Source organism: Balaenoptera acutorostrata, chromosome 13 (genome assembly GCF_949987535.1).
Source record: "Balaenoptera acutorostrata chromosome 13, mBalAcu1.1, whole genome shotgun sequence".
In the NCBI taxonomy this organism is placed as follows: Eukaryota; Metazoa; Chordata; class Mammalia; order Artiodactyla; family Balaenopteridae; genus Balaenoptera; species Balaenoptera acutorostrata.
In genome coordinates, this window is record NC_080076.1 from 86,250,648 (window position 1) to 86,263,771 (window position 13,124).

The following is a 13,124-nucleotide window of genomic DNA, read 5'->3' on the forward strand; positions in this document are numbered from 1 at the left end:
TTGATCTCCGGCCTTCAGGCTTCTGCATATAGAAATGCTCTCTGAGGCAGCTGGAGCAGAGGGAGAGTAAAGATGTAGACAGAAGGAAGAAAGGGGAAAAGGCTGAGATGCTGATTGTATGTCCTTGACAGCAAGGGGGGGGAAATATCCCTTCTTGCATATTAGTTTATCTGATAGTCATTCTTTCAGGTAAAAATGGTGTTCCATGAAAAGTGCCTGGCTCAGCTCACAGCTCAGTCATACAAGGGCTTTTCCCTGAAAAAACCCATCGCATCGCGGTGTGCTTTACCAGTACTTCCTGTTTAGTCATGTAGAACATTAGTGAATATGTTTTGATTAATTAATAGTAACACGTATTCAAGTGTGAACTCATAGTACTATATTCAGGAGTTGAGGTTTAATAAAATTCTTATTGCTTCAGGAACCTTCTTAAGTGGCCGTCTCTTGTTCTCAATACTGCAAACGTGAGGAACGTGGCGGCTGCCACAGCAGTTGGGTGTTGCTACCGTTCACCCACCAGCGCTTTTGCACCATCAGTGCAAATATTAACACAGTGTAATAGGCAGGTATACCATTACAGTATTATTACAAAAGTGGTTCTAACTATTTTCCTTCTCAAAGAGTGTAAGAAACCCTCCAGCCCCCATGCAGGGGTCCATGGAACACCCTTTAAGAACCACTGACTCCCTAAGGGCAGACATAGACTTTAATCTTTTAAAAACTGATGCGGCTCACGTTACCCAGATGGAAACTCAGTTGTCCAACTACAGCACGCGACACAGCTCTACAAACCTCTTTTGGTCTTACAGACGTTAGGTGTGCACCAGCTCACTTTCGCCCACAGGACGCGAGCCCTGCAGTGTCTCCTCTATTTGGCTGACAAGGAAACTGTAGAATCTCTCTTCAAAAAACCCATTGAAGAAGTGAAGTAAGTGGAAGTTTAAAAATCGTATTAATAGAAAACAGATTCTTTGGAAGCATAACTTTTAAGCCCCATAGTTCAGAAGAGCGCGTTAGAGGGGCCGTGTCAACGTGGTTCTGTTGCCTTGAGTGTCCTTGATGTTCTGGCAAAGGGGAAACAGGCCTTTAAGAACATCTTGTTTCCCTAGAGGCTTTGAGACATTTAGAAACTGAGTGTTTTCTTCATCTTGCTCAGATTGATTTCTTTTTATATGTATATAAATTTATTTTATTTATTTATTTTTGGCTGCATTGGGTCTTTGTTGCTGCGCGTGGGCTTTCTATAGTTGCGGCGAGCGGGGGCTACTCTTCATTGTGGTGCGCAGGCTTCTCATTGCAGTGGCTTCTCTTATTGTGGAGCACGGGCTCTAGGTGCGTGGGCTTCAGTAGTTGTGGCTCACAGGCTCAGTAGTTGTGGCACATAGGCTTAGTTGCTCCACGGCATATGGAATCTTCCCGGATCTGGGCTCAAACCTGTGTGCCCTGGATTGGCAGGCGGATTCTTAACCACTGCGCCACCAGGGAAGCCCTTCAAACTGATTTCTTTCTAATAGTCCATGACTATATTTAGAAGCCTAAAATAGACATTTAACAACAAACTGTCCGATATTTCCAAGGGTTGGCTTTTATTTTAAATGTAAATATGGTCGGTGAGGATGATTCCCATACATGCCTCTGTTTTCCAGATCTTATTTGAAATGTATAACTTTTCTGGCATCATTTGAGGCTCTGAATATCCCCATCACATATGAATTATTTTGCAACAGTCCTAAAGAAGGAATGATTAAGGGTCTATGGAAAAACCACAGCCACGAATCCATGGTATGTACACTGAGTCTTCCGGCGGTGGGGCTTCCGTCTTCTCAGATGCTCTTGTGTTCACTCAGCTGCCTGCCACCACTCAGAGTTCTGAAAGACAGAACCAGAGAAACTCTTGGTTCCTGAACAGGTCTACTGCTCTGAGGGCTTCCTGACTTTCCTATCCTGGCAGGTGACAAGGCAACTTGGAAGTCCCCTTACCTCTCTCCCTGAAAGCCTGAAGCCATCCCTACCAACCCGAGGGAACACTTTCATAATCCCTCCCCAAGTCCTGCCTGTGCTCATCTAGACAGACTGTCCCTGTGTAGGGAACATTGTTTCTCTTCCTTCTAGTTACTGGTGGGAATGTAGTCTCTGAGGCAGTTGGAGCCCAGGGCGGGAAGGGTATGAGGCCAGCAGGCAAACTGTTCTAGGACAGAAGAAACAAAGTGGGGAGGAAGGGGAGTCTGAGATGCCGTTTGTGAATCCATAACAGCAAGAAAGAAAAAGAATAATTTTTTTTTCTTTCCCTAGAGAGATGAAGGCCTTCACTGAAATTAGGCAATAGACACACGTTGACTATAAGCATGTGTTGTCTTTAGCTGCCCTACCTTTTCCAAAGGTGGTTTGATTTACTGGTGTCTTGAAACAGTATGATTTTTTTTTTTTTGTCTGCTTCAGGCCGTAAGGTTGGTGACTGAGCTTTGTTTAGAATACAAAATCTATGACCTGCAGCTTTGGAATGGACTCTTGCAAAAGCTTCTTGGCTTCAAAATGGTAAGACTCAGTGCCCTAGACTGCAGTATATTTTAAAGATTTTGCACAGCATCTCCTAAACATTTTGCACTGATACTTGTTATTGAACAGCTGGATGCTGAAAACATTCACTCTCACTGGCTTCATGCCCAACTTAAAGAACTTGGCGTTAGGCCAGAGAAAGTGCAAACTCAAAACTGACATAAATTTCACTGGAAACAAATGGAAGTTTCCCTGGCCTCTTTTGATGTTTGTGAATTTGTAAGTGACCTTCTCTGGTGGTCCTCATGGAAGATAAATTTTACTGATATTCTTGTGAAAGTTTAATTTTCACACTGGAATTTTCTGTTTGGGTGGTCTTCAGAACTTTTGTGTTTTATTTTTTCAGATTCCTTATCTAAGGAAGGTTTTAACAGCCATTTCTAGCATCTATTCTTTATGGCAGGTATGTAGTTTTCTAAAGTAAATTTTACAGAATTTAATCTTTCCACTCACCGGCTAGTGCTGGGTACACTCGATTAAGTAGTCAGCTCCTCAGTGAAGCTGCAGGGTGCTGCTCCGTTAAAGTGGCGCCTGGACCCAGAATACTCAGTTTGGACATTGTCTCATCCAAGACATCACTTCTCCCAGTTCTGCAGGCCTCAGGAATCACGTCTTCATTTATGCCTTCAAAACACTTTGGCTCGGGCTTCCCTGGTGGCGCAGTGGTTGAGAATCTGCCTGCCAATGCAGGGGACACGGGTTCGAGCCCTGGTCTGGGAAATCCCATATGCCGCGGAGCAACTAGGCCCGTGAGCCACAATTACTGAGCCTGTGCTCCGCAACAAGAGAGACCGCGATAATGAGAGGCCCGCGCACCGCGATGAAGAGTGGCCCCCACTTGCCGCAACTAGAGAAAGCCCTCGCACAGAAACAAAGACCCAACACAGCCATAAATAATAAATAAATTAATTTTAAAAAAAAAAACCACTTTGGCTCAACTGCAACACTGGTCATGGTATAATTTATTTAAATCACGCATTCGACTGCCCCTCTTGGACTTTGAGGATCCTTAAAGTCAAAGACCATGTCTTATTCATCTTTTCTAAATTTCATGTGTTGTTCACACACATAATATATATATAATATATATATAATAGAAATATATAATTTATTCTTAGTTTAATAAATTAGAACATATGCTGAGTAAAACATGAAAATTTTTCTTTACCATTTCCCTTCATAATTATCTCCCCAGAAGTGACTACTGTTGACAATTTCATATGTTTTCTTCTAGAGCTTTCCTGTTATCATATAAGCAGGGGTGTGGGTGTGTATATTTGTGGGTGTGGGTGTTGTGTGTGTATGTATTCATTTTGGTACATATAAATGCAATCACATTCTAGACAAAGTGTTTTTTTCCACATAACAATGGTATCTTGGAGATTGTTTCACATCAGCACATATAGATCTTTTTTTTTTTTTTGAGATATAATTCACACGTAAAATTTACCCTTTTAAAGTGTACAGTTAGTTGGCTTTTAGTATATTCACAAAGTGTGTTACCAACACCACTATCTAATTCTAGATCATTTTCTTCACCCTGAAAATATACCCCATATCCATCACAGATCATTCATTCCTTCTTCCCGCCTCCCTCCAGCCCCTGGTAACCACTAGTCTACTTTCTGTCTCTATGGATTTATCTATTCTGGACATTTCATATCAATGGAGTCATACAACATGTGGCCTTCGTGCTTCTTTCACTTACCATAAAGTTTTCAAGGTTCAGCTACATTATCGCATGTATCAGTGTATCGTACCTTTTTTTTTTTTAATTTATTTATTTTTGCCTGCATTGGGTCTTCGTTGCTTCACACGGGCTTTCTCTAGTTGCAGCGAGCGGGGGCTACTCTTTGTTGTGGTGCGTGGGCTTCTCATTGCAGTGGCTTCTCTTGCTGCGGAGCACGGGCTCTAGGCACGCAAGCTTCAGTAGTTGTGGCACACTGGCTCAGTAGTTGTGGCTCACGGGCTCTAGAGCACAGGCTCAGTAGTTGTGGCGCACAGGCTTAGGTGCTCCGCGGCATGTGGGATCTTCCCGGACCAGGGCTCGAACCCATGTCGCCTGAATTGGCAGGCAGATTCTCAACCACTAAGCCACCAAGAAAGTCCCAAATCTTTCCTTTTTATTGCTGAATAATGTTTCATCGTATGGATAGACCACATTTTATTTATCCATTCATCAGTTGATGGATATTTGGGTTGGTTCCGCTTTTTGGCTATTATGAATAATGCTGCTCTGTGAACATTTGTGTATAAGTGAACATATGTTTTTGTTTCTCTTGAGTGTGTACCTAGGAGTGGAATTATTGGGTCTTACAATAACTATGTTTAATCTTTTGAGGTATTTCATTATTTTTAACTCTTAATTGTTCTCCAAAATGTGCAATAAAATGTATCATAAGTTATTTAACCACTCCTCCTATTGATGGAAATTTATATGTTGCCTTATTCATTTTTTGAAATTCTTTCTCTCCTTCCGCCTTTCCTAGGGTCCTAGCACAATGTCTGGGACATACATAGACTTAGTATAAATTTTGTTTTCTGAACTGAGTTCTGACACTTTTTTCCCAAATGCAACAATAATGAATCGTGGAAAGATACATGGACCCCATTGTTCATAGCAACACTATTTACAGTAGCAAAGATACAGAAGCAATCTAAATGCCCATCAACAGATGAGTGGATAAAGAAGATGTGGTGTAGATAGATAGATACAATGGAATACTACCCAGCCATAAAAAAAAAGAATACAATTTTGCCATTTGCAGTAACATGCTTAATGAATTAAGTCACATAGAGAAAGACAAATACTGTAAGATATCATTTATATGCGAATCTAAAAAAATAATACAAATGAGTGTGTATGTAAAACAGAAACAGACTCACAGAGAAAACAAACAAGTGTTTACCAGAGGGAAGAGAGAAGCGGGGAGTGGCAAATTAGGGATGTGGGATGAAGAGATACAAACTACTACATATGAAACAGATAAGCAACAAGGATATAGTATATAGCACAAGAAATTATAGCCATTATCTTATAATAACTTTTAGTGGAGTATAATCTGTAAAAATACTGAATCACTATGCATATAATATTGTAAATCAACTACTTCAATTTTTTTCAAATATAAATAAGAGGGTATTTTGCAGAGCAAAATTAATAATAATGAATCAGCCAGGATTATATGTTAATATCCTGAAATATACAGTTATGAAGAAAATTCTCCTAGAATCTTAATGATCTAGAACTGGGAGATATCATCTTACAATTGTGTTCTTAACATCAAGAATATAAGCTCTAAGTGTATATAGTTCTGTGACTGCAAAATAAGAGAGGTTCATAAGATCCCAGACATGAATTCTTTAATATACTTGTTTCCGCAGGTTCCCTACTTCAGCAGAGCCTGGCAGCGTGTGGTTCAGATACCACTACTTTCAGGTATCTTTCTCTCCCCTCTCCCCAACACACTGACAGTAGCATTTTATAGTTATGTGTATAGACACATTATTGTTGCTTTTTATTTTCAGCCTCTTGTCCTTTAAGCCCCAGTCAGCTGTCAGATTGTTGTGAGAGTCTCATCGCTGTCCTAGAGTAAGTAAAATATTTGTTTTCCTACCCCCCAAAATCAGATTTGTTGCTTATAAAATTCCTTTCTAATAAACGTTCCTATGAGTAATTCCTTTTTGGGGGGAAGTTAAGCATACCACTTGATTTGAAAATAAAATATCTCTATTACTTTTACCATGTCTACTTTCCACATGCAGTGCAACTAGTAAACTTATATTCAACCTGCATTCCCTAAACTTTATACCCAGTTTTAATGTGAGTATAGAGCACCTTTTGTGACTACCTTAAATCATACAGTGTTGTCTCATAGATTTTGAGTCTTCCAAGTATTCGTCTTTAGCCATGTATAGACTTTCAGACACAATTATAGCTGCAGTCAGGAGTCTGTGTTCCTGTAGATCAAGTCTTTTATTCCACGAAGGATGTCATAAAAGGCTCAAGCTACTCGTTACTAGGCATACGTTATGCACCAGCACTTTAATGTTTAAAATTATTGAAACCATAGACAGGTAACCACTGTGGAAAACTAGGAAGGCCAGCATAAGCTAGTGAATATGGCAGGTTATTATTATTATTTTTAAACATCTTTATTGAAGTATAATTGCCTTACAATGGTGTGTTAGCTTCTGCTTTATAACAAAGTGAATCAGTTATACATATACAATATGTTCCCATATCTCTTCCCTCTTGCATCTCCCTCCCTCCCACCCTCCCCATCCCACCCCTCTAGGTGGTCACAAAGCACCGAGCTGATCTCCCTGTGCTATGCGGCTGCTTCCCACTAGCTATCGATTTTACATTTGGTAGTGTATATATGTCCATGACACTCTCTTACCCTGTCACATCTCACCCCACCCCCTCCCCATATCCTCAAGTCCATTCTCTAGTAGGTCTGTGTCTTTATTCCTGTCTTGCCACTAGGTTCTTCATGGCCTTTTTTTTTTTTTTTCCTTAGATTCCATATATATGTGTTAGCATACTGTATTTGTTTTTCTCTTTCTGACTTACTTCACTCTGTATGACAGACTCTAACTCCATCCACCTCATTACAAATACCTCCATTTCATTTCTTTTTATGGCTGAGTAATATTCCGTTGTATATATGTGCCACATCTTCTTTATCCATTCATCTGTTGATGGACACTTAGGTTGCTTCCATGTCCTGGCTATTGTAAATAGAGCTGCAATGAACATTTTGGTACATGACTCTTTTTGAACTATAGTTTTCTCAGGGTATATGAATATGGCAGGTTATTAACTAATTAACGTGTTCTCTTGAAGATGTCCAGTTTCAGATGATCTTGACCTGATCAGAGTGGCCAGGCAGTATGTCCAGTTAGAGCTTCCGGCTTTTGCATTAGCCTGTCTAATGCTCATGCCCCACTCGGAAAGAAGGCACCAGGAAATAAAGGTATCTTGCAAATTGTTGCTCCGGGGCTGCCAAGGGTGTGGAAGGTCTCATGCTGCATGTCCCCTGCAAAAGGTTCCACTTTCTTTTCACCAAACCTGTAAAGCGTGAGTGGGGTGGAAGGTTTGTGTGGGGGTCTGGTGGGAGGCAAGACTGAGAGACAGATGAAGGTTTGTCTGAGGGATGCCCGAAGAGGAGTTTGTACCTTATTCTTTATCAGTGGGGAACAGTGAATTTTCCTGCCAGAATAAAGTGAAATGATCAGGCAGTATTTCTGAAGGAATAATCCACGTGGGCCTGATCAGAGGAGAGAGGGGGCGAGAAGTGAAACTCTTGGGAATCATTGCATGTGAATAGGAAATATCCAACAATCTTGTGGCTAGGCAGGGGAAGCCTGAGGGGATAAGTACCCAAAGTAGGGTGGTGGTAACGAAAATGAGCTAGGTGGGAAAGATGCTGCTTTACTTGGTGATTAGATGTGGGAGATAAAAGAGAGAAGAGTCAGGTTGTGTGTGGGTGTCTAACAAAGGCACCACGAGCATTCTGAGGATAGAACTTTTAAAAATAACTCCCATCCCCTTTATACTATAGAATAAATAGAACAAAGCATTTGGAAATGTTTTACAATTATTTCCCCACGGGTAGAGAAGCCAGTACATAGAGATCTATATAAATGAGCACACATAATTTTTATTTCTCACTTGCTCTGTTCGTTGCATTTTTTCAGAGCCATCTGTGCCTGTCTTTGACTTTGTTCCTTTTTGACTTCTTAAACTCATCCATTGATGCTTTTCAGAGTTTTAGTATTTAAATAGATTCCTTTTGGCACTTAGAATGACAAAATGCTTATTAAGCAACTCTTTGCTGTTGGAATAGTTATTTGTAAAATGCTTTTTTTCCTTATTTCAATAATTTTGCTGTCGTTGATAGAGGTGGTTTTTTTCCTATAGTAGATATGCTTTATGATATTTCAAATTTAAAAATGAAAACCTTCCAGGTTTGACAGAAATTAATAGTAATTATACTTTTCCATTAATTATGTTTTGATTTTTTTCTCTAGAATTTTCTGGGCTCGTGTGACCCTCAGATCATTTTACAGCAGTTAGAGGAACATATGAATACTGGCCAGCTGGCAGGTTTTTCACATCAAGTAAGAGGCAATTTCCTCTCCCTTTTGTTATGAAAAACTTGATATTAGAAGGTAATACATTTTCCCCAAACCAAGATTAAGCTGAAAACTTACCATCTTGATCTGTTTGTTAATATATACAATTATTTTGCTTTCATTAAAGCCTCATTAAATTTTTAAAAGGCAGGGACCCTGGCTGTCTTGTTTGTTTAGTGCTCTACTCAGTGGAAAATCTGTAGCCTTCAATACTTGTCATTGTGAACAGTTTTCCTTGCAAAAAGTCCCAAAGTGCTTAGCAACAACTTTTTATTTAGTCACTGTACACTGAAATGGACCAAAGCAGTCCCCCCTGCCCACCCCCTCAAAGAGGAGGCTTAGTCACGATGCGATGATAATTTAACTTCTAATTGTCAGAAATGTTTTGGTATTGAATAGGATGGCATGGCATCTAACACATTTTGCGTATGATGATACCTGTCATTCTACAGGTTAGAAGTCTGGTGCTGAATAATATCATAGATAAGAAGGAGTTTGGGATTTTGGCAAAGACAAAATACTTCCCAGTGTTGAAATCACACACGATGAATACCAACAACGTCACTGAACTAGTAAACTATTTGGCAAATGAGTTAAGGTAAGTTAATAAAATTGTTTAAAAAACAACTTAATGTAGAATTTCCTTAAAACTTATCTTTATTTTGGAGGAAAATATCAAATAATCGTAAAGCTATTTGATTGTAATTAAAGACTCCAAATAATTAAGCTGTAGCATCACTACGTTACACATACCTTGCTACTAACACATACTAAGAGGTTAGTTGTCTTGTAATCCAATCTCTTGGAACATGAACCTGGAATCAGACAATTAATCAAGCTGCCTGACCTCCCAAAATAGTCCTGCTCTAAAACCCTACATTACAACTTTACTCCTTAGACACTTGACCAAAGAATCAATAGCTATATGTAACATAATTTTTGCTAAGCTTGGTTATCTAATTTTCCAGCACTCACAAGTTTAGAAACAGTAAGCTTCTTGGGATAGGGCTCGGAGGGGATTTGGAAAGTAAAAAGAAGGGAGAAATGGGCTGGCACAGAAGAAAGGGAAAGCTCAGTCAGGACTGAAATATTTCTGGGTCCGTCCCTACATTTGATCTAACTGTGCTGATCCCTGGGAGGTGTCACTTTCTCAGGGCCACGCCATGGATTTCTTTCTGCTTGTTTACCACTTGTGATCCAACCATAATTACAGGTTGTCATTTATGAACAAGTAGTATTTTTTGAGATAAAATTGATATATATAATCAACTGCACATACCTCAAGTATGCCACTTGATAAATTTTGATATGTGTATACACCTATGAAGCCATCACCACAGTGGAAAGGGCAAACATATTTATCACTCCCACGTTTTCCTCATGCCCCTCTTCTTCTTTCTGATTCCATAGCTTAGAAGAAGCTTCAATCTTTATAACTGAATATTACAAGCATTGTGGGAAACCTGTGCCACCAGAAGCCACTCCCTGTGAAACTCTGAAGGTAAATCTGGCCCAGAGTTACTGGGTTCTAACCTGACACGATTTTTATTTCTAGGGTCTTAAAATTGAGCCAACCTGTTCTGGAGATAAATGTATTTTTATGCATGACTGCATGTATTTTTATATTTCACTTTTTGTGTGAGAGAGTCCCAGACCAGGAACCAAGAGGCCTAGGTTCCCCTCTCAGCTTTATTTATTTAATTTTTTGGCCACACCGTGCGGCTTGAGGGATCTCAGTTCCCCAACCAGGGATTGAACCCTGGCCCACGGCAGTGAAAGGGCAGAGTCCTAACCACTGGACCGCCAGGGAACTCCCCGACAAACTAAATTTTAAAGGGCATTGATTAATGTTGTGCTGGAGTATCCATTGCTTTTATTACTTCTTCTTTAATTAGCTGAGACATATACGTTCACTATAGAAAAACAAAAGGAAATCTGGAAGAGCGGAACTTCCCTGGTGGTCCAGCGGTTGAGAATCCGCCTTCCAATGCAGGGGACGCCAGTTGGATCCCTGGTCGGGGAACTAAGATCCCACATGCCGCGGGGCAACTGAGGCCACACCACAGCTACGGAGCCCGTGTGCTTTGCAGCTCGCGTGCCACAACTAGAGAGAAGCCTGTGCGCCATGACGAAAGATCCTGCATGCCACGACTAAGGCCCAATGCAGCCAAATAAATAAATAGATAGATAGATAATTTTTTTAAAAAAAGAAATCTGGAAGAGCAAAAATAATAATAACAAGAAAACTGATAACTTGAAATCTCAGAAACCAGAGATAAGATCATTGTTAACAATTTGGTGTACATTCTTCCAAATGCTTTTGTGTATAAAATATGCATGTAAATCACTTTTATTCCTGTTCTGAACTTAAATATAAGGTAAAAATTTTAATTTTGATCATATTTTGGTAGTTTTAGTGGACGTAATTAAGTTATTAGCGGTTTTTTTCTTCCCTTGGTCCAGATCAGTCACATTAAAATAAGCCTGCATTTTGTTAACATGCATTAATAACTTCCCTTCTCCACTTCCAGTCTGTTGTGCTCAATGGCTTAAGATTACTTTTTTCAAAAAGGTAGAATATTGATTCAGGAGACAGATTTGTGGCCCTTAAAATGTATCTGTTTTTCTCCAATCATATCTGTCTAAAATGCAAAATAATCTCATACGTATATTTTTAGCAATATAGTTAAGGGCTTAAGTTCTATAGTTTATCAAACCATTTTCTGTTTAAAAAACTAAGTGACACCCATAAAAATGCTTCTGTGTTTCTTCCCATTTAGGTGTTTCTTAATGGATCATAGTAGATCATCAAAACTTTTTTCAAGAAGAATAAGAGGATGTTTGGAATCTGTTATCAACTGACCCTATTTATTACAGTTTTTAAATTGTGCAATCTGTGTACAGTAGCTATTGTCAGATGTTCCTCAAGAAGTAATAAATAAGATGCTTAATAATAGCATAACTGTCTCATAAAGAACTCATGTCACAAATTAATAAATGTTTTCTTTGCCAGTTACGTGTATAACGTGTAAAGACAGTTTTTTTGCACTCTGTATGAAGGAAAGTTTTTGCTCCCCCCATAAGAAAAGCAACTACTTATATCCTGTTTCTTCCATCTATATAAATAAGAATATCCGTCTTTTTAACAGCATTCTAGTAAATATGGATATAATCTCTGCTGCAGAGCGTATCCGTTAGTGGCCAGCCAGAAATACAGAAACCACTCTAGCTAGTTGAAGCAGAGAAGGACTGAGTGTCAGGAATTGGTTACAAAGCTGTCAAGAGGACTGAAAGGCAAAAGGGAGATGAAGAGGGGGCGCTGGAGAAACTAAAGGGAAGGGGCTGTTCGCTTAACATCAGAAGCTGCTTTGAGACTTCCCTGGTGGTTCAGTGGTAAAGAATCCGCCTTCCAATGCAGGGGACGCAGGTTCGATCCCTGGTCAGGGGACTAAGATCCCACATGCCGCAGGGCAACTAAGGCTGCATGCCGCAGGGCAACTAAGGCTGCATGCCGCAACTACGGAGCTTGCGTGCCTCAACTAGAGAGCCTGAGTGCCACAACTACAGAGCCCACGTGCCCTGGAGCCTGTGTGCCACAACTAGAGAAGAGAAAACCCTCACGCCACAACTAGAGAGAAGTCTGCGTGCCACAACTACAGAGCCCATGTGCCCTGGAGCCTGCACGACACAACTAGAGAAGAGAAAACCCGCACGCCACAATTAGAAGCCCGTGAGCTGCAGCAAAGAGCTAGTGCACAGCAACAAAAAGATCCTGCACGCCTCAACGAAGATCCTGTGTGCCGCAACTAAGACCCGACACGGCCAAAAATAAAAATTAAATTAAATAAACAATTAATTAATTAAAAAAAGAGAGAAGGAAGCTGCCTTGCCTCGGAGCTCGGGCGCTGCTGTTCCGGAGGCTGAGCCTCCTCCCCCCGGCACTGCTGCCCACGCGGCGCTTGGTCACCCTCGGCTAGTGCTGCCGCCTCCAGAAGGGAAAAGAGGCAGCGTTTTGCTTTCTCCAGCCTCCTGATTCTCGTGCCAGTGCCAAGAGATAGCAGGAATGAACAGAAGCCATCTGGCAAGGGGTCTGGGAGACGCAGTCTGCAGGCTGTAAGCCCCCGGCAGGACGGCAGGATGGAAGCTGGCCTGCAAGGGCGGCGTGGAGTTGAGAGCCTGCAGCCGGGACCCAGCACACAGAAACGTCACTCACACCTCTATCCTGCCTGTGTAGTCTTTTGCTCTACTTGTGAATAAACTGATTTTGATAATACTAGAATTTGTTTGCCTTTGCTTTGCCTGTTGAGAAAAATATTATTTCTGTACAGGAAACAATGTAATATGACTAAAAACATGGGTTTTGGATAAAAACAAGTCTGGGTTTGACCTCTGGCTCTATCACCTACTAGCTGTGTGATCCTGGACAA

The 13,124-nt window shown here is 40.6% G+C and overlaps 1 protein-coding gene across 2 annotated transcripts in view; it reads left to right on the forward strand.

The window, feature by feature from the left end:
• KNTC1 (kinetochore associated 1) overlaps nt 1-13,124 on the forward strand; it is a 109,686-nt gene that overhangs the window by 62,767 nt on the left and 33,795 nt on the right. Inside the window, exons 54-64 of one of the 2 annotated variants that reach the window (XM_057527010.1) lie at nt 810-928; nt 1,647-1,782; nt 2,440-2,535; nt 2,903-2,959; nt 5,941-5,995; nt 6,085-6,148; nt 7,406-7,535; nt 8,593-8,682; nt 9,150-9,295; nt 10,108-10,198; nt 11,478-12,970. In XM_057527010.1, the coding sequence (XP_057382993.1) occupies nt 810-928; nt 1,647-1,782; nt 2,440-2,535; nt 2,903-2,959; nt 5,941-5,995; nt 6,085-6,148; nt 7,406-7,535; nt 8,593-8,682; nt 9,150-9,295; nt 10,108-10,198; nt 11,478-11,498 (1,005 nt within the window). In that variant the 3' untranslated portion in view covers nt 11,499-12,970. Of the gene's footprint in view, nt 1-809; nt 929-1,646; nt 1,783-2,439; nt 2,536-2,902; nt 2,960-5,940; nt 5,996-6,084; nt 6,149-7,405; nt 7,536-8,592; nt 8,683-9,149; nt 9,296-10,107; nt 10,199-11,477; nt 12,971-13,124 lie in introns of those variants that run through there. The other variant, XM_057527008.1, reaches the window with a different exon arrangement.